The 26,423-nt window shown below is 40.4% G+C and overlaps 1 protein-coding gene across 3 annotated transcripts in view; it reads right to left on the bottom strand.

Annotated features, from left to right (window-relative positions):
* The window catches only part of USP42 (ubiquitin specific peptidase 42), a 47,745-nt gene that overhangs the window by 9,192 nt on the left and 12,130 nt on the right, over positions 1–26,423 (bottom strand). For 2 of the 3 annotated variants that reach the window (XR_002123383.1, XM_019637428.1), the window contains exons 3-14: positions 22,282–22,531; positions 19,642–19,842; positions 10,330–10,440; positions 8,471–8,573; positions 7,458–7,525; positions 6,670–6,740; positions 5,651–5,733; positions 4,547–4,658; positions 3,592–3,732; positions 3,313–3,413; positions 2,210–2,363; positions 40–756 (exon numbers count right to left, since the gene is read on the bottom strand). Coding sequence is in view for 2 of the 3 variants with exons in the window: in XM_019637428.1 (XP_019492973.1) it covers positions 40–756; positions 2,210–2,363; positions 3,313–3,413; positions 3,592–3,732; positions 4,547–4,658; positions 5,651–5,733; positions 6,670–6,740; positions 7,458–7,525; positions 8,471–8,573; positions 10,330–10,440; positions 19,642–19,842; positions 22,282–22,522 (2,103 nt within the window). In the remaining variant the exon portion in view is untranslated. Of the gene's footprint in view, positions 1–39; positions 757–2,209; positions 2,364–3,312; positions 3,414–3,591; positions 3,733–4,546; positions 4,659–5,650; positions 5,734–6,669; positions 6,741–7,457; positions 7,526–8,470; positions 8,574–10,329; positions 10,441–19,641; positions 19,843–22,281; positions 22,532–25,907; positions 26,002–26,423 lie in introns of those variants that run through there. The other variant, XM_019637430.1, reaches the window with a different exon arrangement.

A 26,423-nucleotide genomic window follows, 5' to 3' on the forward strand; every position in this document is an offset into this window, starting at 1 on the left:
GGCAAAGCCTGCCTCACCCCCACCCTGACACCTGCTCACCTTTCCAGGTAGACCATTTGCCTTAGAAAAGAGGTTTTCTGAGTGTAGAGCAGGCTGGACTTGGCAACTGGCACCATCAAATGACAGGCCGTTTTCTTTCGGGTCGCTGTCTGTACTATTAGCACCATTTAGAGTAACAGGTTCTCGAAGCTCGTGCCGAGAGGCCTCGTCATCTTCAGCGTCCTGAGCAGAAGAGTGCGAGCTCTCGACCGTCCCTAGCCCGTTCTCCCTGCCTAGGCCCTTTGCCTCTTCGTCAGACTCTTCTGATGACTCGGCACCATAGGGGACCAGGACACTTGGGTTCAGCTTGGACTTGCCGTTCATCACTGGCTTGGAACAGGACTCAGTTGGGGTCCTCTGCTTTGTGACTTTACTGGATGCTGACGCCGTAGATGCACTCGAGGTAGACTGCATTGCAGAAGAATTGGTAATAGTAGAGGAGGGGACGGGCTTGTTAGGACTCTCCAAAGAATTGCTGTGAAGGTTAGGCTGAGACTGACCTTGGCGGACAGGTAACTTGTTGTGAATACTGATCGTGATTTTTTGTTTCTTGGGATGTTCTGGAATAACCGAGGACCTGTTCACTGACCAGTTCTGAACAGAAGTTGAAGCATTAACAGGACCAGCCCTGTTGACATTGGAGTTCCCATTAGGACTCGACATAGAACTGCTTGGCGTTTCTTTCAATGGTCCGGTCCCGTTTAAGTGAGGTGGGTTCTAGAAGTAAGAAGACCACAGCTGGTGAGAGCTCCAGAAACAGACAGACTCCATTGAGGTTGTGGGCCTTTCCATCTGGTTGTCTTTGTATAAATAACTAGTTTCACACACTTAGAAACACCTGTCTCATCCACTCCTGCCCACCAGAACCTTCCACAGGTCTTAGTTTTCTGTTAATTAATCAACAAACAGAGATAGCTACTTCTACCAGAGAATAACCCCAGACCAGCTCTTCCTGCTCCAGTCTGAGGGAAAGGAACAGGCCCCTGTGAGCATGGAGTCACGTGTGTTGTCCTCGGCTGGGTTTCTTGGGAGCCCCCCACTGTGCAGGTGGAAGCAAGTGCCAGCCAACAGAGAATCAGTGCCAGCCAGGGAGCCGGGGAAACGGCCCCGTGGGCAGCCCCGAGCGCTGCTTCGGGCCCCCCTCCCGGATCTCCCCTCCCACCATGATGTCTCTGAGTCCTCCCTACACAGCTCCTTTGCTCCAGACTCCAAGTACTGCTGCTATGGCCTAGAGGCTGCCAGCTGGAGGTCACAGGGAAAACGTGGTTCATAGATGAAGATCATGTGGTCTTCACAATATTTTCTTAAATATTTGAATTAGTTTCTATCTTAATATGGAGGGGGGAGGATGTCCTGAAAATTCAATAGCAGCCGCCCCTCCACACAGGGCACGTCTCTTCAGTTGGCCAGTGTCCTGATGTCACTCTTACCGAGAGCCCAACTCTGTGGCCCGCTGCCTACCCAGCTCCAAGTTGCGTTTGGTTGTGTCTCTTGCTATAATCCAGACACTGTCCAATGTCCACAAAAACCAGCGTACAACTACACAAGCTGCTGGTTCAAAACAAATTCAACTGGAACTGAAAGGCTGTTAGAACACTCCAGCACAGATGACAGGAGTTACTCCGACATGCAGACAGCCTATCCGCAGTCTCAGCAGGGAGGTCTAGCAGAGTTAGGCCTCTACTCTATGAGACGTGGAGCTTCACATGACCCAGGCACGTCATCAGCGCTCCCCAAGAGGCCACCTGGGACCCAGGGCGGTCAGACCCAGCTGGACAGCAGGCAGAGAACGCCAAGCTCCTGAAAGGGCTAAACAGACATAATGGAGGTGTTCTGTTTATAACAGGGGCTTTCCTGGAGCCCAGCATTCAGCAAGGATTCCCGGATACTTAATTCAGTAAGTGAACGGGATCCAGAGGGGGAGCTAAACTCTCCAGCGTTTATTAACAAATATACGCATAGCCAGCCTTTCTCCTTGATCCTTATAGTCATACTCTGAGATTTTCCATGTATTTGAAATATTTTATAGTAAACAGCTTGAAATATACTTTTTTGACAAGAAATTCAGTTGCATATGAAGACATGGCAACTGCTGCAATGTTAGCCTGAGGGTTTGAATGGCACATTTAAAAAAACTAGCAGAGATTATATTCTGGCAATGGCATGTTACCTTTATCATGTGAGAAGGAAGCTGGGGTCCAATAAACCCCGATGTGGCCGGCTTGTTGTTGACCACCCGTTGACTGATCACAGGTCGGGGAGAGGACTGGCCGGGGCTGTGGGTGGAATGAGGAAGCTCACCTCCATTTTTCACATCGTGGGACCTGGGGACACAGTGATGTTGCCTAGGGTTACACAGGACATCTTAGAAGAGATTCACTTATAACCCCTCAGGATAGACTGATAGGCTTCAGTGGACAGAGCGACATGGCCTCGCCTTTAGGTCGAGGTTGATGTCAGGTGCGCAGATGGGTGACAACCAGGGTAACTGGGCAAATGGTAATTTCAAACTGCTCCATATACCGGGGGTGCCAAAAAGATGTATACATACATGACTTGTATTCATCTTTTGGTATCGGTATATATTGAGCATTACAATTTTAATACAGTTTTTTCCTTTCTTAAAACATGTATAATTTTTTTGGCACCCTCTGTATATTGAGCATTTTCTCAAATCATTAAAAAACAAACTTCATAAAAATCACTTTTAACAGCTACATATTTTAACATATGGATATGCTACAATTTCTATGCTCATTCTGCCACTGCTGGGAATTCTAGGATGTTCTTAACTTTCAGCTATTATAAATGAAAACTTCAGAGCACGTATGAAACTTTTTCCAAGGTCACACATTTCCAGAAATGGAATTAGCGAGTCAGAGTATGCAGCAGCGACAGAAAAGAAAGAGTGGGGTGCGGGTGCTGGCCCAGAAAGGTGCCTGGCTGCCTGTGCTCAGTGGCTGAGCCTCCGCGGCCCTCAGTCCCACCAAGCTCGCAGGCAGCAGCAGCAGCCCACCCTCCCGCCTGCCCGCCCGCCCGCCTGCGGCTATCACCTTCCCCGTCCTCTGCATGCATTTCACTGGTAACCTGCCAAAGAGCTGGGAGCTGAAGCAAACTCAGGATCCATACTCAGAAGCTACCTCCCTTACTCTCCCAAGCATCAAGCTGCTGTTTTTAAAAATAACCCCATACTGAATGTAAATATGTTGATGACATGAACATGGCAACAAATGGCATAAAAGAAAAGTTGAAAATTTGTTTTCCTGACAATACCTGATATAAAAGAGAACATACGCTTGTTGACTGAGTACCGATCTAATATCACTGGTAGATACGATGGAGTCATTCATCTGATACCAGAGGCCATTGCTAGCCTGCAAAACAGCCAACAGAAGAGATATTAGAATTAGGGAAACAGGGAACGCCAATCAGGAGAAACAAGAAAAATGGAATTTCACATTTTAACTGTAAAAGTCCCACCTTTCCCCTCAAGAATGCCAGCTATCTTATAGTGTATTGTAAACCATTATTAGCAGAACCCACACAGCTTACTTTTATGTAGCAGAAGTAATGGCCAGCATGGCAATTAAAACCAGTGTGTACCAGCACTGCATACAAAACATAAATAATCGGTTCTCCGTTTGGTTGAGACATGTATGGTCGAATATCAAGATACTCAGGATATTTCACATCCTAAACAGAAACAGGAAGAAGGAGTGTCACTTGTGAAGACACAGCATCACCATGTGTTCGGGGGAGCGGTGTGTAGGAGCAGTGGGGCAGGAGAGCCCTCGGAGGGCGCAGGACGCTGGAGCCTAGGATGCTCTAAGACCTGACATGCTGGCCCACCCGTCAGAAGACACGGCTAACCTGGGATACACCTGAATCTAAGCGTATTAAATGCAATCCGATTGTATTCTTCACTTTAAACAAATATGGATCTGCATTAAGTGAATTCTTCAAATCCATTAAAGGAGACAGTAATAGAATGACAACTCTGGACTTCAGTCATCACTTATTTTTATTAATAATTCAGGAATGCATTGTTTATTTGTCTTACAGGCTGACTTCTGACCACTTTCAATCTTCAAAAAGTGGAAAGAAAATGGGAAAATTCAGTGTACTACCAATCAGAAAACAAAAGAACAAACAAGAAAACAAACTTGGATGAAAGAGTGGCAACATGTAGCAGGGACAATCTCTTTGGATTTCAAGTGACAAAAATGCCTCTGTAGACACTGATTACCTGCACTATGAAGCCCAGATGTGAATAACAGTTAACAATTTTAGCATCAGAAAGTCTAACTAGCTAACGGATACAGAAAAAAACACACTCATAAACACACATTAGCTCGATGCTTTGACAGTTTTTTTCCACTACCAAGTACTGGAAGAACTTAGAAAATCAAGTAACAAAGCTGTTCAATTAGGTCATTTATAACCCTTAATAGCTACTGACACTTAGCTCTAAAAGGCTCAACATCAAAGGTTAATAACATCTACATACCTTAGCAATTTTTCCTCCAGTAAAATTTGCAAAGCGTTTCAGAGAAAGTGTAAGAACATTGGAGGATCTGTGTATAGTGAACCTCTTTGAAGCTGGAACCATCTTTTTACACCTTGAAATAAACAGGAATAAAGGAGAAGATTAATAAGTATTTTAGTCTTTATTATTTCTCTGAAACATTCTAAATGAAGTTTCCAGAAGAATGATACTAGTATTTTCAGCCAACAGTGAAAACACTAAAATTTAAAATACAAGGGGAAACTGCTAATTAGCATGAAAGAGAAAAGGAAGCTAGGGCAATTCTGAGATGCCCAGCCACACAAGTCACTGATATTTTTAAATTAGGTTAATACAAGTTTCTGTCAATTCAAATCAAACTGAAAAACTTATAGATTATCAGGCTGGCATAGTCCTGTGAAAACAAACCCCTGTCTAGATACAAAAGGAAGAAAAGCAATGATAAGAAATGTTCCTGGAGTTTAAAACACAGAGGAATCCTGATGGCTTAGACAGAAGGTAGCCTTCCTCCCCACAAAATGAGTATTTGATAACAATGATTATCTACCACCTCACTATAAAATGAAAATCTATTTAAAACACTTGAAACAGGGCTTTCTTAACTCAGGCTCTCTTGACTCCATAGGAAAACATATTAATGAATAATCAAAATTAGAGGATTCTAGCAGATACTACCTCAAATCCTGGGTAAAACCCATGGAGAGAAAGAGCCTTAACTCCCTGGGAGGAAGTGACTCCCCTTCAGCCCACCCTTAACAGGAGGGCCCAGGAAAATGGTGCTGCTCAGCACAGAATTGTCACTTCAAGCTGTACCTTCTACGCAGGCAGCAGCCCTATGGGTTGCCCTCCCTGCAAACCTTCCCAGGGGTGAGGCCGCGCGTCTCCCCAGGGCGCAGAGGTGCACATCTCTACAGAGTGTAAACAGGCAGACACTGCGAGCTCTGGCCCTTGGAGGACAGAGACCCAGTGTCTCCCCAGTCAGTATGGAATCTTGAGGGTTATTCAGACACACGGAGCCATCCACACCGAGCCACCCCTCCCGGCCCCCCGCAGCACCGGCACCACCCGTCAGCACCACCACCGTACTTGCTGCACTTGTATGAGTTTTCTCCGTCCAGCTGCTCTGGCTTCACAAACTGCTCCAGGGCCTTGTTCACACTCTGAGCAGCCTGGGAAGAGAACAGCATCAGCTACATTAACTGCTCATGGCCACTTGTCAGACAACAGCAGAAACAAGACTCAAAAGTGAATGTGTATTTAAAAAGAAAGTCTTTTATTAGGATATTCATTTTTACACATGTACACACCAAATTACTTCCCCTCCCATTAAAAATTGAGATTACAGTAAACAGAAATATGTAAAGACGTGGCTCACTGCATCATTTAAAATAGCATAAAAATGGAAACAAACCAAATACCTACAACAAAGAACCAGGCCTGTAAGCTGGGGTATATCTACTCACTGGACCACCACACAGCTGCCAAAGCACACACACAGGGAGGTTCCCCAAATAGACTTAAGGTGTAATCTTATTCTTATAAACAGTAAATAATATATTCTGGAACAGTTTATATCAAACTGTTAAAATGTCAGAGGGATGGGATCATGTATGTATGTGTGTGTGTGTGTGTGTGTGTGTGTGTGCGCGCGCGCGCGTGTGCGTGTGCGTGTGCGTATATATCTGCAATGTTTCTCATTTTTATTATATGCATGTAATTCATTTGTAATCAGGAAAACAAAGCTTAAGAACAAAAAAAAACAAGAGTTTAGAAAATGCAAGAAGCAAAATAATTTCTAAATAACAACCACCATCTACTTTGGCTGACACAGGCATCAGAATCTGGTTTTGTTAAGATTTCTTAAGTGAAAAGTCAAAGGGTAATGAAGAAATTAAGTGTTTTAAGTTTTTTATGATGCCTACTACAGAGCTGAAACAATCACCTCTAAGGTGATTAGCATAAGACCTCTAGGTCTTAGCATATTAAATCTTTAAATTCATACGTATATTCTCTAATGAGTGTAGTCTAAATTACAAATGAACTACTAGTGCATAAAGTATGACTGATTTTTTTAATTTAACTGTCACAACAATGATCCAACTTACCTTTATCTCCAATGTTATATCGAGATATGGATCAAAAGTATCTGAAACACCTTTGCAATTTAAACATTTGACTGAAATAAAAACAAAATGCAAAGGATAAGCAAAGTGTAATCATTATGGGAATCCCAACTATTAACATGACAAAACACAAAAATACTGTTTCAGAATAAAAAATATAAACAAGGTACATTTTTCTCCTATCAACTTGGGCAAAAACTGTTCATACTACACAGTGTGAGTCAATGTCCTGAATTTGGCCCACACACACTGTTGGCTGGAATATAAACAGGTATAACCTCTTGGGAGGACAATATGGCGGTGTCAAATTAAAATACACACCCCCTTTGATGCAGGAGTTCTAATACTAATAATTTATCCCACATACACACTTACATGGACATGAAGGTGTGGGTACAAAGACGTTCAATGAAGTACTGATGGTAATTTAAAAAGATTAGAAATGGCCTAAGTGTCCCTGGAGAGGGGACTAAAATAAATGGAATACCAACACAATGTGAAAGGCTGTTAGACTTATATGTGCTGAAATGTAACAAGACTTCTAATGTTAAGAGAAAAATAAGAGAGAGACCGATCTAATATGCTGCCAGTCTATTCGTGCAGAGGAAACTACTGGAAGGATGTCCTAGAAACGGGCAAGGGCTGTCCTTGAGAAGGGGATGGGAGCCTGGGCTGACAGAAGAAACTTGCCATTCTTAACACTTCGCTACTGTTTGCATTTTTTAACCCCACACATGCATCAGTTTATCAACTTTTAAGCAAACATTTACCTCTAGATCTTAGGTAGCCTCCAAATATCTGACACACGAGTGTGGTAGCCTGGGTGTGTCTGTCTAATCTGAAAAAGAGTCAAACAGTGACATGAGAGACGAGTCCTACAGAAATTATGATGCCATGACCATCTGTTTAAAATCTGTAACAGTTTAAAAGCAAGTACTTCTGTGAAAGGACAAGAATTCAGGCAGGAGAGTCACAAAATAAAAGAACATCAGTATGTGTGGCAGCTAGAGGACAGTCTTCCTGACCAGGACACAGGGAGCGTGGGAGAGGCAGGACCAGGGGCGGGATGCGATGAAGAAGGGGATTTGAAATCAAGGCAGGCACAAGGCCCTGAAGCCCAGAGGAGGAGGAAGCTACTCTAAATAAGACTGTGATGCTGAGTGTGAGGACTGGCTGCTGAGGGCAGGGGACATGGAGCGCTTTCCTGTGCCCCAGCCGATCCTCACCCAGACAACGGAAGCTTGGCCAAGGCTGTGCGGGCGGCAGTGGGAATGGAATAGAGATTTACCCGCATGTTTAGGAAACAGAAAGTGGATTAGGACTTATTGTCTAATTGTCTCTCCAATCTTCCTTGTGAGTCTGCATTTGGACTTTAAGGAAGAAACTGCAGGAATTGGTAACAGACCAGAATAAGAAAGATGCAGGGAACAAATAGTTTCAGAGGCTGGAGGTCACCAGAGAAAATGCTGGGCACAACTGGAAAGGAGAAGCAGTGGGTTCGGGTCTGAGAGAGACGCCGATGCTCTGATATTAAATAACAGCAAGACCAATAACTCATCTCCTGACATCTATAATTACAAAAATCCAAACTGTTTAATCCAAAACAAATCCAAAACAGCCTTTTAAAATTTTAACCATTTTAAGATAATGCACGTGAGGAAGAGGGAGGGCAAAGTCACAAGGTGAAGCAAACCCAGAGCTCTGCACCTGCATCAGAAAAGGCAACACAGTTCTGGAAGCCGGCGACGCTCAGGGAGAAATGACCAGTCGCTGCGGTACTTACTTATTGCTGCCATTCAAGCATGCTTTCTGCATAGCATCAACAGTGTATTGAAGGAACTCATGGGCATCTTCTTGGTTTCCAAAACGGAAGTGCCTAGCTATACCTGTAAAGTTTAAGACAAAGCTTTATCGTCACACAATATGCCCAAGCTATAAGCCCCAGTTCTGTCTTACAACGGTGTGGATTAGAAGACACCTGATAATCATTTAACGAGGAAGGCGCACTCACACAGGCCACCCTGAGAAGAGCCGGGACCATGCCCAGAGAGCAGCCACAGAGATGCTATGGCTTTAGCAATAAAATTGTACTTGAGTAAATTCAACTTTGGCTGTACTGTCTCAAAAATTTCCAAATGTTATGTGAGCGCACACATCCTAAATTTGGTGCTAGGTCTCCCTAAGAGATTCCATGGAAAACATCAATATCCACCCCTATCTCAATTCTATCCTGATTACCGACAGATATTATCAGTTGCACAGTATCATTTCAATCCTATTTCTAATTGACCGAACAGCTGCAAGACAAAATTACATAAAAATATATCAAAACAGGGCCAGCCGAGTGGCTCAGTTGATTAAGAGCTCACTCAAGAGTGCAAGCTCTGAGCAACAGTGGTTCGATTCCCGGCCCAAGCTGAGCTGCCAACAGGTGGCAGGATGGCTCAGCTAAGAAAAAAAAAATAAAAATAAATGTATAAACAACATAATAAAACATTATGCTATATAGAATTTTGTGTATGAATATATATATTATTTTACATCATGAATTGCCAATATTCCACCAGTTACGACCTATAAAAATGGCAATTTCATGATTCAACCGTGTGTATGTTTATATATTCATGGATGTATGTACATATACACACACACACAGCAATGACATTTTCTTAAAGACTAGGTTTAAAAATATTAATTATGCCTAATATATATGTATATATTTGTGTATCTATCTATTTCCATATCTATATATAAATAATTAAACTAATAAAAAATTACTCTTAGCTAAAATTTTGCCAGGATCCAACGTTTAAAAAATGTTTGCATTGTCTGCTCTGGACTGTTAATAATACCAGGGCCAATATAACACACCTCTTTAAGCTTTAGCAGCTTTTTAGACAAAAGGATTAGTTTGTAAATGTATAATTATCCACCCCTGTAATTACCTAGGTAGATACCGGATTAAGAGTTAGGTTTTTTTTTTTTGGCATGCATTTTTTATTCTAACTCAGTTAATTAAGATGATGTAAAAGTTTATTGCAAAAACACACAGGAAGTGCATAAGAAAATTTCATGTAACCTGTCAGGATCATTACAATGCAAGAGAAAAATTTTAAAGTCATTTAAAAATTAAATAGAAAAAGTGAAATTTATCCATAAATTTGCTAAGTTATGAGAATAAATGTTTCTTTGAGTGAAAAATTAACTTTATTTTGGCAATTACTGTTACTATATACTGTAATATTCATTAACTGAATTGAAACTAATTCAAAACTATTTAAAGAAACCTGTGGGACAGTATTACAGTTAGTATTACTCAGCACAGAAATCCAAATATCTGGGGGGGAAAAAATTATTGTAAAATTATCAATGATTTTATTAACAAATTGAGTTTAAACATTTTTTCATTTGTTTATATTAAACTGAATACTGTCTTCTTTATTATATTGTCATCTTTCACTTTAAGATTTCAAAATGTATTTATATAGTAAATGTTTTACTAAAAATTTGTTATTAATTAAAGACATCTCCATGTATGATAAAATATATTTGTTTCTGTAATATACAAATATATTACCAGTTAGGCCATTAAGACCAATTAGCTAATAACTACTAATATAAACTACTATAGATGATACTTACGCCGCATCTCATTAATGACAAACATCGGTTTAATAACATCCCCAGGATTACTGAGTGCCTGGGTAATATGTGCTTGCATTGTACACATCATACAAAATCCTTCCGCATGACCTGAAAAACAACAGATGACAATCCTCCAAATTAGTAAAATATGACTTTATCTATACATCAAAGATATCTATACATCAAGGACTATTATAAGGGGCACACTCCTGAAATAAAATGACAATAACAGCTGCCACGTGTCATGCATTGAACTATATACTTTTATACATTTTAATTTAATTTTCTAAAAACCTAAGAGAATAAAGACATTCTCAGATGAAGCAAAGCTACGAGAATTTGTTACCAATAGACTTACCCTAAAAGAATGACTAAGTTCTCCAAACAAAAAGAAAATTATTTTTAAAAAAAAGAAACCATAGGGCCGGCCGAGTGGCACGTTGGTTAAGAGTTGGCTTGGGACGCCGGAGGGCCCCGGTTCGGATCCCACATGAGGGCCAGTGACACTGCGCTCTATAGCTAAGATGCTGAACAACAGCTCAACCTGGAGCTGGGCTGCCGTGAGTCGCTGGTGATGGCATAGGCTGCAGCCCCTGCTGCAGTGGGCTGCCATAAGCTACCGTGTGTGGCCGGCAGCCAGCATGATTGGCCAGAGCTGGTGTGAGCTGCCAAGAGCCGCCGTGAGCGACTGTCCAGAGGCTGGTGACCAATCTGCCTCACCCGGGAAGAGAGCAATGATGGTACCAACATGAGCCAGTGAAGCAACGTCCTCCACAACTAGGTTGAAGAACAAAAGGACAGCAACTTCTCTGTTCCCCTTCCCCCAATTCCCCAATAAAAATCTTAAAAAAAAAAAAAGATAAGTAATCAAATTAGAATTCTAAAAAGTATTCATGTAATCCACAGAAAGGCAGGGATAAGAAAACAAATGAAAAACAGAGAGAACAAACAGAAAGCAAAATATAAAATGGCAGACTGAAGTAATAATATATCAATAATCATCTTAAATGTAAGTGCTCTAAATATGCCAATTAAAAGACCCAGACTGAGGGCTGGCCGAGTGGCTCAGTTGGTTAAGAGCTCGCTCAAGAGTCTGAGCTCTGAGCAACAGCGGTTCGAGTCCTCGACTGAGCTGAGCTGCCTTTGAGCTGCCAACAGGTGGCAGGATGGCTCAGCTAAAAAAGAAAAAAAGAAAGAAAAAAAAAGACCCAGACTGAGAAAGCAGATTTTAAAAAGTACATCAGCTATATGCTGTCTACAAGAAACTCACTTCAAATGTAATGATACAAACAGGGTGAAAGAAAAGGATTGGGAAAAGACATGTCACGCAAACATCCAAAGAAAGCAGATAAAGGCAACTTCAGAGCAAAGAAAACTACCCAAGAAAGGGGCATTATGTGAAGAATCAATCCATCAAAAAGAAACAGCAATCTTCAATGTGTCTGTGCCAAAAAACAAAGCTATAAGACACATGAATCAAACTCTGACCAAACTGAAAACAGACATAGCAAAATCTACAATTAGATTCAGAAACCTCAACATCTTTCTGTCAACAATTCATTGAACAATTAGAAAATCAGCAAGGATACAGAAGAACTCAACAATATCATCAGTCGGATCTAATCAACATTTCAAGAACACTCCATCCATTACCAGAATACACATTTGTTTCAAGTGCTCATAGAACATATACCAAGATAGACTATATCCTGAGCCACAAAAATTTAAGAGAATTGAAATCATAAAAAGTATGTTCTCTGACACAATGGAATCATACTAGAAACGAATGAGAGAGAGAGAACAGGAGAATCTATAAACACCTGGAATAAATTACACATTTCTAAATAATCCAAGGATCAAAAAGTTTCAAGGAAAAAATATACATTGAACTGAATGAAAAGACAACATAAAAATTTGGAGACACAGCTAAAGCAGTGCTGGGAAGGGAAATTTATAGAAATTACCAATATCAGGAACAAAACCAAGATTAACAGTACAGATCATGCAGACATCAATAAACGGATACTATGAATAACTTTACACACACACATTTGGCAACTTAGAAAAAAGAATGGGCCAATTCCTCAAAAAAGTAAACTACCACAACTCACCCAATATAAAATATATAATTTGAAGAGTCCTATGCCTATTAAGGAAATTGAGTTTTATATTTAAAAACTCCCCAAAAGGAAATCTCCAGGCCAAGATAATTTCGCTAATGAATTCTACTAAATGTTTAAATAAGAATTTACATCAATTCTACACAATCTCTTCCGAAGAATAGAAAACGAGTTAACATATCCCAACTTCATTTTGTAAAGCTAATATTACCCAGATACCAAAACCAAAGATGGTACAAAAACAGAAAACTACAGACCGGTATTTCTCATGGAGATGTAAAAATCTTTAACAAAAGATTAGCAAATAAAAAGCAAAAATAATAATAATAATAAATAAATAAACAAACATCATCACCAAATGAAATTTATTCCAGAAATGCAAAGATGACTCAATATTGGAAAACTTCCCAGTATAATCCACCATATTCAACAGGCAAAAAGAGAAATATCACAAGATCCTATCAATTTGATACCGAAAAACCATTTGACAAAAATCAATACTCATTCGGGCTGGCCGAGTGGCTCAGTTGGTTAAGAGCTCGCTCAAGAGTACGAGCACTGAGCAACAGGGTCACCAGTTCAATTCCCAGCCCAAGCTGAGCTGCTGCTGAGCTGCCAACAGGTGGCAGGATGACTTAGCTAAAAAAAATAAATAAAATCAATACTCATTCACGATAAAAAAGAATCAGAAAAACAGAAAGGGGAACTTCCTTGACTTAATATATTAATATATTAAGATCATATACCAAAAAACCTACACCTAATATCAAACTGAAAGCTTTTCCCTTAAGATCGGAAACAAGGCAAGGATGTCCATTCTGTTATTTAGCACAGTGATGGTAGTTCTAGCCAGTGAAATTAGGCAAGAAAAGGAAATAAAAGGCAGACAGATAAGGAATAAGAAAAACTGTCCCTATTTGCATATGAGATTACTATGCAAAAACAATCCAAGGACTCTACAAAAAACATCCACAGACAAAAAAAATAACTTAAACGTCACACTATACAAAAATTAACTTAAAATGGATCATAAACCTAAATGCAAAACTATAAAACTTTTAGAGAAAAAAAATATGAGAAAATCTTCAGGACCAAGGGCTAGGCAGAGAGCTTAAACTTGACACCAAAAGCACAATCCATAAAAGTAAAAATTGGACTTTACCAAAATTAAGAACTATTGTTCTGTGAAAGACCCTGTTAAGAAAATGAAAAGACAAGCTTTAGTTGGGGAGAATAAATTTGGAAACTCCATGAAAAAGGGAACAAAAAATAAATAGGACAGATAGGAAACAGCAAGATGGTAAACTGAACAGCAATCATATCAATAATCTCCTTAAATAAAAATGATTTACATCCGGGCCAGCTGAGTGGCGCATTGGTTAAGAGCTGGCTTGGGACGCACGCCAGAGGGCCCCGGTTCGGATCCCACATGAGGGCCAGTGACACTGCCCTCTACAGCTAAGATGCTGAACAACGGCTCAACCTGGAGCTGGGCAGCCGTGAGTCGCCGGTGACACCGTAGGCTGCAGCCATTGCTGCAGTGGGTTGACATGGGCTACCATGTGTAGCCGGCAGTCAGCATGAGCGGCCAGCAGCCGCAGTGAGCGGCCATCCAGAAGCTGGCGACTGATCTGCCTCACCCGGGAAGAGCGCAATGATGGTGCCAACTTGGGCCAGTGAAGCAACGTCCTCCACAACTAGACTGAAGAACAAAAGGACAGCAACTTGTCTGTTCCCCTTCCCCCAATTCCCCAGCGCTGTTCCCATTCCCCAATTCCCCAATTAAAAAAAAAATCTTAAAAAAAAAATGATTTACATCCCAAAATAAAAGGCAGAAACTCTTAAGACTGGACTAAAAAAACAAGACGAAGCTATAGGCTATTTACAAGAAATCCACTTTATATATAATAGGTTAATGGTGAAAAAAGATGGAAAAAGATGCATCATGATAACATTAATCATTAAGAAAACGAGAGTACCTCTATCTCAAAGTAGATTTCAAAGCAAAGCATATTATTTGGGATAAAGAGGGTCATTTCACAAATTCAGACAGGTCAGTCAGTTCATCAAGAGGTCATAAATGACAGAGCTTCGAAATACATGAAGCAAACTGATAGAACAGAAAGAAACAGATTCACAGATATATTTTATTTCAACATCCCTCTCTCACAACTTGATAGAACAAGTAGACAGAAAAGCACTAAGGACATAGAAGACCACCTCAACAACATTCTCAACTAAGTAAACATAATCAGTGTTTACAGAAACTCCAACAAACATAGCAGAATACACATTCTTACTAAGTACACATGGAACATTTAGCAAGCTAGACCATGTTCTGGTGTATAAAAAAGTCTCAAGTTTTAAAAGGATTCAAACAATAAAAAAATATATTCTCTGACCACAATGGAATCAAACTAGAAATCAGTAACAGGGCAATTTCTGGAAAATCCCCAAACATTTGGCAACTAAACACACCTCTAAATAATCATAAGGGCAATTAGAAAGTATTTTGAACTGAAAAATACATGACATATCAGAATGTTTGGGATGCAACTAAAGCAGCACTTAAAGGTAAATGTATAGCATTAAACCCTTCTATTAAAAAGATCTCAAGTCAAACGACTTAAGCTTTCACCTTAAGAACCTAGAACAGAGCAAGCACATTAAATCCATAGGCAAGTAGGAGAAAGGGAACAATAAAAATAGTAACAAACATCAATGAAACAGAAAACAAAATAGCAATAAAACCAGTTCTTTGATCAATTAAGATGAATAAACCTCTAGTCAGACTAATCAGGAAAAGAAGAGACACAAAATAAAATCAGAAAATCACATTAGAAAATCACTAACGTCCTAAAGAAACTGAAAGGATAATAAGAAAACATTATGAACACTTTTATGTCCATACATTAAACAACTAAGACAAATTCCTTTAAAGACATGAACTACCAAAGGTCCCTGATGAGACAATAGATAACCTGAATAGGCCTGTATCTATGAAAGATGACCAAGTGGGGCTCATCTCAGGAATACAAGTTTGACTTAACATTCAAGCAAACACTCAACGTGATAAAGGGCATCTACAAAAAATCAACAGCTAGGGCTGGCCGAGTGGCTCAGTTGGTTAAGAGCTCGCTCAAGAGTTTGAGCTCTGAGCAACAGCAGTTCGAGTCCAGCCCGAGCTGAGCAGCCGCTGAGCTGCCAACAGGTAGCAGGATGGCTCAGCTAAAACAAACAAACAAACAAAAAAAACAAAACAAAACAAAAAAAATCAACAGCTAACATCGTAATTAAAGGTGAAAGACTAAACGCTTTCCCCTGAAGGTTTAGAAAGAGGCATGAATGTCTCCTCTCACCACGTCTATTCAACACTGGAATGGAGGTGCTGGCCAGTGCATTGCAGCAAGGAAAAGAAATAAAGAGCATGCAGACTGGAAATGAGGAAGCAAAATTTTACTTATTCATGAATCACATGATTGTCTCTACATAAAATCTTAAGGAATCCTTTTCTAAAAAACACTACTGGAATTAATGAGTTTAACAAGGCTGCAGGATGTAAGATCAATATCCAAAAATCAATGGCATTCCTATATTCTAGTAAGAATCAATCAGAAATTGAAATTCAAAATATATTACCATTCATAATAGCTTCCAAAAAATAAAATACTTAGGAATAAATATGATAAAAATATGCACATTATATCTATCTGTACATCAAAAACTACATAACATTGCTAAGAAAAGTTAAAGATCACCTAACTGAATGGAAAGGTATACCCTGTTTGTGGGTCAGAAGACAACAATATTTAAGGGCCGGCCAAGTAGCTTAGTTGGTTAAGAGCTCACTCAAGAGTTTGAGCTCTGAGCAACAGTGGTTCGATTCCCAGCCTGAGCTGAGCTGCCGCTGAACTGCCAACAACAACAACAACAAAAATAGAAGACAACAATATTTAGATGTCAATTTACCCCAAATTGATTTATAGATTCACTACAACCCCAATCAAAATCCCACAAAATCCCAGGAAGCTTTTCTGCAGAAATTGAAAAACTGATTCTAAAATTAATTTGGAAATGCAAAAGACCAAGATTGGCCAACACAACTTTGAAAAAGAACAAGTAATTGAAAAACAAAAATAAATAAGGGCCGGCCGAGGGGTGCGTTGGTTAAGAGTTGGCTTGGGACACCAGCTCTGAGCAGCAGGGCCCCGGTTCGGATCCCACATGAGGGCCAGTGACGCTGCCCCCTCTACAGCTAAGATGGTGAACAGCTTGACCTGGAGCTGGGCTGCCATGAGTCGCCAGCAACGGCGTAGGCTGCAGTGAAGCTGCAGTGGGCTGCGGTGTGCTACCGTGAGTGGCCGTCCAGTGGCCGGTGACCGATCTGCCTCACCCAGGAAAAGTGCAATGATAATACCAACATGAGCCAGTGAAGCGACGTCCTCCACAACTGGACTGAACAACAAAAAGACAGCAACTTTTCTGTTCCCCTTCCTTAATTCCCCAACACTGTTCCCCTCTCCCAGTTCCCCAATAAAATCTTTAATAAATAAATAAACAAAATATATAAGGTACTGAAGAAAAAAATAAGAAAAAGAACAAAGTTGGAGGACTTACATGATTTAAAAACTCTTAAATATACAGTAATCAAGACACTGTATTATGGTGTAAAGATAAACAGTGGGTCAGTGTAAGAGAATAGAGTCAAGAAATAGATCCATATGTGTGAGTCAGCTGATTTTTGACAAAGGTGCAGAGACAATTCAGTGGAGAAAGGACTCTCTTTTGAACAAACAGCATTGGAACAACTAGACATCCATATTGAAAAGCATGAACTTCGATACATTCTTCACACCATAAACAAAAATTAACTCAAAATGGGTAATTGACTTAAATATAAAAGCTAAGACTATAAAACTTCTAGAAGAAAATATAAAGAAAATCTTTGTCACCTCTGGTTGGGCAGACTTAACATAACACCTAAAGCACAAATGATAAAGAGAGAATAATGAAGAGGAATTCTTCAAATCTAAACATGAGCTCTTCTCAAGGTAGTGTGAGGAGAACGTTGCCTCCAGACTGGGACAGACTACTCGCAAATTACATATCTGATGAAGGACTTCTATCCAGATAATATGAAGAACTCTCAAACTCAACAATAAGAAAATGACCCAATTATAAATCGGGCAAAGGATATGAACAGGTGCTTCAGCAAAGTAAACACATGAATGGCAAATGACCTTATGGAAAGATTATTCATTAGGGAAATGCAAATTAAAACCACAGTAAGCTACTACTATACTACACACCTATTAGAACAGCAAAAATTGGAAAGACTGATCACTCCAAGTATTAGATGAGATATGGAGCAAAGGGAACGTTCATGTACTGATGGTGGGAGTGTAAAACACCACAGTCCCTTTGGGAAACAGCTTGAAAGTGTCTTAAAGCTAAGCACACACATACCACAGGACCAAGCCGTTCCACTCCTAGATATTTACCCAAGAGAGATGAAGATGTCCTTATGAAGACTTATTACAAATGCTCATAGGAGCTTAATTTGCGATGGCCCAAAATGGGAAACAACCCCAATGTTCATCAATAGGTGAATGGAGAAAAAAAACTGTGGTCCGTCCGTACAACGGACAACTACTCATCAATAAAAGTTAACTACTGATACATTCAACAGTGTGGACTAACGCTGAAATAATTGTGCTGAGTGAAAGAAGCCAGGCGATATGAGAATATATACTGTACATAATTCCACTTACATGACAATCTGGAAAACACAACCTAATCTATAGTTGCAGGGGGCGGGGAGGATGAGGGGGAGGAAGGGTGCGAGGGAGTGATTTCAAAGGAACTCTGGGAAACTTGAGGGGTGATGAATAGGTTCACCATCTTAATCGTGGTGAGTTTCATGGGCGTATACAAATGTCAAAATGCATCAAATTGTGTATTTTCAATATGTGCAGTATACTGTATATCCATTACACCTCAGTAAAGCTGGGGAAATAGGGAGAAAGAGAGAAAGCTACTAATAGCATAGAAGATAGGCACCTATTCTGGACACCGGCAGCTGCTGGGGTTTGTGGGTCCTCCCTTGCTATCCAGGCGCCCGTGCTGGGTTTTCCTCCACACCCTACTTTCATTAAGCGCAAAAGTGATAGGAAAGCTGTCTGTGGGGAATGAATTATGAACTTAGAAAGGGAGAAATGAGGGCAAACAGAATGTTCATTCTGTAATTTAAAACCCCTTGGCATAACAAACACGTCTAGGCAGTGAGATTCTAGGTGATTTTCTTTTGGTTTGTTTAAATTTTTCTGTACTTTCCAAATTCTTTACAAGCAGTATTATGCTCTTTAGGAGGTGGGGGACAGGGGGGAATCATTTTAAAAGAACCAGTTTAAATTCTCCATTAAGTAAAGAATTATTCAAAAAGAAACCAAGGGGCTTTTTTTTACCCGGATAATTAATGAAGAGCACCTGAACATACACACGCAAATCTGAGCATTAATACAGATCAAACAACAGGGAGATTTCATTTATAAAGGATGAAAGATATTTACAATATATGTCAAAGGTCAAAACCTCAAAAAACAGATATGTTTTAAATTATGATTTTTGCTAGTCAACCACTGAGTTGGTTTTCACCTAATTAAAGACCATAATATGTTTTAACTGATTTCCTGCCTTCTAGGTTGAAAACTGAGCTCTCCCCCGCTAAAGGGAAAGTCCTGTATGAATTTCCAGGAGGTGGGGGGTGGGGGGCAGTAAGGAGAGGCTCCTCTCTACTAAGGCTTAAAGCCTGTGAATGAAGCCGGGAGGCAAGGTCTCTGAACCCTGCCGATCGTGGTTGCGATCGTGGTTGCGGTTGCGCTGCTGGTGGCAGACATGGATGTCACATTTTTTAGCAAGTGGAGAAAGCCAGCAGGAGGTTCAGAAATGCCAACTGCTGATAAATTATGTTTCTTTTAAAATAGCTTCACAGGTCAAATTAGGTGCAAAATGCTTTTTATGCAACCTGAATACAAATCCCAAGAGTGTTCTTCCACCATTTCTACAAGAATTAACCAATCTCCTAGTGATCACAGGATTCTTGGCTTAACTCCTCACTTTCGGATCAGAGGAAAAGACGAAAGGTTAGTTACCACGACACTACACACGTAGCATAACACAGAACACTTACATGTCTTGGAGTGTTCATGTGATAGCATGTAATTGGCGAGAGGTGGCGTGTAAGTTAAACACTGCAGCGCGGCATTGGCAAAACAGGTATTGCCCAAATTCTGGAGCCCAGCTCCAACTCTATGCGTCTGTTGCCACTTAAGACAAATCTTCTCAGATGGGAAAAGAACTTTTTGTGGAGGAGCAATGCCATCACCGAGGGCTAGAAAAATAAACAAAAAATATTTAAAAACAAAGCTTTGCATGCTTTTGAAGCTAAATAAATAGCAACCCATCAAACCTGAATCTGATCAGGATTCTAACTCTTATTACCAGCTAACCAGAAATACAAAGGAGAAAGGGACACTTTTAAAGATAGCAGTAAAAATGCGGAAAACTCTAAATAATTTGGTTTCTTCAAAAATAAATTGCAAGGACAATGGGAGTGGGGGTGGGGGTGGTGTTACAAATTAAATGTAAAAGACATCCACCAAATGCCAAGTGTAGACCTTGTGTGGTTGTTCATTTCAACAACCGTTAAAAATAATTACCTGACAACCAGGGAAATTTGAACATTGACTAAATTTTTAATATAAAGATGTTTTAATTTTTAGATATACACACTAAAATGTTTAGAGATGAAATATGAAGTCTTGGAGTTGCTTTAAAATGATGTGGAGTTGGGGAGAGGAGTGATTAACTGCCTAATTAGCCATGAGTTGATAAGTGTCAAAATTGACTGATGGGTACATGAGCATTCATTATAATTACTTTTATATCTATTAAAATTTTTTCACAATAAAAATTTTTTAAAATAAGTAACATAATCAATAGACAGTGCAGGATAAGTCGCTTCTCTGTACCGTTTGCTATGGATGCTTATACTCAGTGCCGCCAGCATCACTGTCACCCTCACCACCATCGCACTTATTGAGGCCCCACTATTCATCAGACTTGGTAGTGGTGTCATCCCCATTTTACCAAAAGTAAGGACACTGGCTGTTGGGCACCACTATACATACTTGTAAGTATATTATACATGCTCTAAAAAAGATCTTTATCTATTTTTAAGACTTATAAACAGATTGCTAGTGACAGTTATTCTAATAAAACTCAGGTGAGGGCCGACCGAGTGGCGCGTTGGTTAAGAACTGGCTTGGGATGCCAGAGGGTCCCGGTTTGGATCCCACATATGAGGGCCAGTGACACTGCCCTCTACAGCTAAGATGCTCAACAACAGCTCAACCTGGAGCTAGGCTGCCGTGGGTCGCCGGCGATGGCATAGGCTGCAGTCCCCTGCTGCAGTGGGCTGCCATGGGCTACCATGTGTAGCCAGCAGCCAGCATGAGCGGCCAGCAGCCGCGGTGAGCGGCCGTCCAGAAGCTGGCAACTGATCTGCCTCACCCGGGAAGAGCGCAATGATGGTGCCAGCTTGGGCCAGCGAAGCAACGTCCTCCACAACTAGACTGAAGAACAAAAGGACAGCAACTTGTCTGTTCCCCTTCTCCCAATCCCCCAGTGCTGTTCCCCTTCTCCAATTCCCCAATAAAATCTTTAAAAAAAAAACTCAGGTGAAGCTCAAAAAGCAACTTGTTGAGGAAAGCTCAAAACCACCCATAGCAAGACTACTTTTTCAAACGTTTGCCAGTCCTTGGTGCTACCAAAGACTGAGACACCCAATAGATGGTTCTGTATTTTAACAGAGACACTAATGAGCGTTTAAGTATGCAAAGGTAGGCTTCAGCTTGGTGCGGAATGGAGAGCAAAATGAGGAAAAGAGAGATGAGTGTGTAGAGAGTGGGATGAGGGGCCCCAGAGGGGCAAGATGGAGTGATGTGAGCTAAGTCCTGAGAGAGAGAGAGAGAGAGAGAGGGGCCCTAGCAGGCTGGAGTCTGAGAAGACGTCCTGAGGGAAAGGTTATAACTTCTATGTGTAACTTTCAATTAAATTGTTTTATTTAATTGTCACACTGCTCACTCCATATCATAACATCACATTTACTAGGAGAACTCAAAACAATATAAAGGCCAAATTATTCTAAGCCAAACAACATTTTATGTAGGAACTAACCTATTTTCTTTGCATTTCAAAGCATCCAAATCCAAAAGTGTTAGCAGTACCAACTAAAGTGTCAATGTCTTATTTATCTAGATGAGCTTTAACAAATGTAACCACATGTATATAGTTTTAACAAATGTAACATTTACATTACCTGCATTCTTTCAACTAGCTTTATTACTATAAATGATATTGACTGGCAAAAAACAAACAAACAAACAAAAAAACAAAACACCAAAACCCCAATATTTTTAAAAACATCTTAAAAATTTTTTAAAACAGACATCTACTTAGGGAATTATAGTTAACTGACAAGTTAACAAAATGCTTGCCTATCTCACTTTTCACCAAGATAAAGTTTATCCTTCAAAAAATTAGAAACAAAAGAAACCACAAATATCATAATAACTAAAAATAATCTACCCTGTTATGTCATATGTTAATCATGAACAAGCAGCAGAGGAAAAGGAAGCCTGTCATCATGTAGTTGCTGGCCACTCAGGTGGCAACACATCTTGCAAAATAAGCCCCTCTCTGAAACTACCAAGTAATTGACAGCATTTATCAGGAGTTTCTTGGAGTGATTCTGTCTTTTAAAAAGTACCTTGATCCTTTTGTGGTGATGGCTTTGATTTATCAGGTACAGGTGAACTTGAATAAACTACAGCACCAGGTACTGGTCCTAAAGAAAGCGTGTGATTTGAAACATCATTTAACGAAGACACAGCACCCCAGCTGGCAGAACCTGCATCCATGTCTCCAGGTGAGACTGCCTCGGAACTGCCAGGCTGATTCTGATAGGCTGATGGGTCTGAAGATTCAGAAGCTTTGTCAACTATGGTCATTGTTCAACTCTGCAAAAGACAAAAAGCACACAATTGTTTCATAAAGTTAGAAAAGTAATCTTATTTTACCATTAGATGTCAGAACATTATTTAAGCCCTTTTTAGTTTTCAAACAAATCACCCAAATATAAAAGCAATGGTATTTTTAAACTTTGAAATCATTTCCCTGAGACATTTAGCATTGTGCTAATCTGAACATATCAACGGTCTTTAATTGTAAAACCTTCAATGAAATATTTGATTATATCTTGTCATTCTAATGCCATGCCTCCTACAAGTCTGATATTTCAGTTTATAATCAGGTATCTCAATTTCCAGCTCCATACATTTACCAAATACCTATATTTTCTCTATTGCTTAAAACTAAAATGTGAAATGCACTAGTATATTTGACTCGATTTTCAATTCATATATAATTCCTCAGGGAAAAGTCTCAACTATACAAAGAGAAAATCTAGCTTTAATTTTGAGCATAAAGTTCAAAAGACATTGTTTGAAATGCATTACACCTTTTTTAAATATAGGAAGTCTCACCTTTGAAGGGCATTTTTCTGAAGAGGCTCATTTATTTGGTAATATATGACTTTTTAAACAAAGTCCCTAAGACATTACCGACATCAAACTTGAACACGAGTACATGTTTTAAAAGTACTTAATTATAATTTTCTCTCCAAGTCCTATTTTAAAATTTTAGGGCTACTCCTAATTGAGCATCTTCTATGTACTGGGCATTGTATTCATCACTGAACATACAGTAACTTAATTTTCATAATGGACCTATGAGAGGTTGGGCAGAATCTACAGGGTTCATAAAAGGGAGCAACTATAACCCCAACTAGTCAGCACCTGGGACCAGGCACCAGGTCCACCACTCCCAGCTAGGTTCCTTCTGGCTATACCAACCTAGTCAATAGATTGCTTTTAGTTATGTTTCCAAAATTGCCCACTGGCCACCAAATCTGGTGTGCCACTCCTCTGTAGATAACCTTCCAGGGGGGCCTGAACGCCCCAGCACAACACGCTAACCCTAGCTAGACCTGGCTCTGCCTGAGCGAGGAAGCTCTGCAAACACTCCCGGCGGTCCATTCCTGCCTGCTCTCGCTGGGTTCTGCGCATGCTTTTCTTTTTTACCTAACTCTCCCTCATCCTTCCACCTCGGGCCAGTTAACACTTCCACTTCTCAGTTTAGAATTCACTTCCTCTGGGACACTTTCCTTGACAACCCTCCCCCAAGACTGGCTAGAGCCCCTCCTATGGGCTCCCAGCACGCTGGTGCTGATTTGTACTTGTTCTTTTTCCATCGTGTTCTTAGCTATCCCCTCTGACCTGACATCCAGAAGGCTTTCCATACATGTGCTGAACAAATGAATGAATTCTGGAGATAGAAAGTAACCAGTGTTTGCTTTTAGCACCAGTTTGTGATGAGTGATTTATATAGAGTATCTCATGTAATCCTTAAAAACTCGGAAGTAGGAATGGCTTCGAAACTTGTACTAAAATATATCCAATACAGTAAAAGAATAGTAAATACCCATGTACATGCAACCTCAACTAATATTACAATGCACTGCCTGCTCCCAAAGCTTTTTAAAAAGAGCCTCAAAATTTGTTGTAATTTTTAACTAACGCATGATTATCACCCCCCAAAAATACAACCTTAAGAAACTTTTTTGAATCTTATGTATAGAAACAGAAGAGTAGAGGTTAATTAGATCTTAATAAAATAAAAACTGAACTGAAATTTTAAATCAATCTAAGATACTGAACTTTTCATTCAAGAACACTTAAGCCATGTTGTTCAAATAAAGTTTACACTTTTCTTATCAAAGAGTCAAAAGAAATTATGAAACAGTGTGGAGACAATAGTCAGAAAACAAAAGAAGAAGAGGCGTAAGAGAAGGGGGAAAAGGCAGAAAGTCAAAACGGTAATAAGGAAAGGTTAATCTAGCCTTATTTACAGTGACATTAAATAGCAAAACTTTGATTTCCCCAGGATAAACATCCCTTCAGGGCAATCATTAACAAATGACCAAATAAAACCATTTTACTGGCTCCAATTGCCTTATGTTTTTTTTTGGGGGGGGGAGGGAGTGGGGCTCTTCAATGAAAAATAATTAAGGAATACAACTCAGTCATCAATAACTGTACAGATTTATAATTTTGGGAAAAACAAACTGAAACCATCCATTTGTCTTCATTTGTTTGTTCAGCCAATGAATTCTTACCCTAAAACCTTATGAGGCATCAAACTAAATTCCATTGGCTACAGAGATAAACCCTTTCTAGAAGCCGAGCAACATTTGCGCAGGACCTGGGATGCACACAGTCACATGTTCTTTACTCCCAATAAGGCTTCTCAACATCATTGCTACAAATCTCAGGATTTTAAAGCAACTACTTCAGTGAAAAATTAAAATTTTCTCTCAACATCTTCTGGTGATAGATATACAAAGTTACAAAAGCATGTTTAAAAAAATGAGTACTATACAGATCAAGGCTGGATGAGTGTGGAAGAATGAGACAAAATTACTTCACGAGTATTTCCTTTGCTTCAAGTACAATTTTTATTCAAAAGCATTAAAATTCTCAGTCCCTTATGTGGTATTTCTACCAAATACCAAAATGAATTATGCTTTTTTATTTTTAAAAGAATAAGTATAGGATATTTAAACATTGTAACACTCCACATACACTGAGGTCATAATATCAATATCAATAAAAAGAAACTGTTACATTCTGCTTTTTCATAAACAATGCAATCCACTTCTTGCATTTGCTTTAAGAAGATACAATCTTAACTTTAATTACTTTTAAGTCAACAAAACAACTAAGCCTTAAACCTCTACAAATGAAACACTGTAGACTTGATTCAATGTCACAGAAAAGAAAGTGAAACTGATCTTAAATAAAAACAAATAAGTGAAACTGATTATTCATGTCCCCTACGTACTTTGAATGAAAAATACAGTCAAAAGAGTAGAATTATGTTTAAAATCTACAACTCTAAAAAAATTTTCTGAGTCTCCACAAAAATGGATAAGAACCTATAATACTGTTGTTACCTTGAAAAAGAGCCGTTAACTAGCTTTTCAACCAGTGTTAGTTATTTTAGTGTATTTACTTTAAATAACCAACATGTTTTCCTATAAACAAGTCAACCCTAAGGCCTTCCTGAATATAAAAGAGCTATTCAACAAAAGTAATCTCAACTGCATTCATTATAACGAGGTTAAAGTCCTAGACTGAAAAACTCTGTCCCGTCAAATTTTCATTTCAAACATCTGAAACTTATCTCCTTCTCCCCCCGACCCCTCCAGGTAAGTTGGCTCTTCCAGTCCCACAGATAAAGAACACGACCCAGACACACACGCTTTTGGGGACGCACCGCAGGGGCTGCACGGCCCCTCCTCTCCCCGGGAGGGTATCCGCTCAGCCCGGCGGCCCGCGTGGGTAACTCGGACACTTGGTGGAGGAGCCAGGTGGACCGCCCCGCGAGGGCGGACCGGCGCGGAAGGAGGGCGGTGGAGGGGCAATCGGGTGGGAAAGTTTGTCTCTTCTGGGGGTGGAGGGCGAGTCCCGGGGTCCGAGGGGTGATCGGACGCCGGAGATGGCAGCCACGCGGGGGTCGGCGGGCCGCCCGGGGACGCCGGGCTCCGCGGTTCGCGGCCAGCACACGCCCACCCCGGACAGACCGGTGCCGGCCAGGCCGCCCCGGAGCCGCCCGCTGGGCCCGGTCCCCTGGCCGAGGGGGCGGTCTGGGGCCGGGTGGGGGTGGGAGGGCAGTGTCCATGGCAACCAGGGGGTCCGGCCTCCCCGCGCAGCTCGGCTCTCCCCGCGCCCCGCTGCCGCGGCCTCCGCCCCCTCCCCAGCGGCCAGGCCCGGCCGGCGGTGGCGGCACTGC

The sequence above is a fragment of the Hipposideros armiger genome, unplaced genomic scaffold, assembly GCF_001890085.2.
Source record: "Hipposideros armiger isolate ML-2016 unplaced genomic scaffold, ASM189008v1 scaffold_33, whole genome shotgun sequence".
NCBI lineage: Eukaryota > Metazoa > Chordata > Mammalia > Chiroptera > Hipposideridae > Hipposideros > Hipposideros armiger.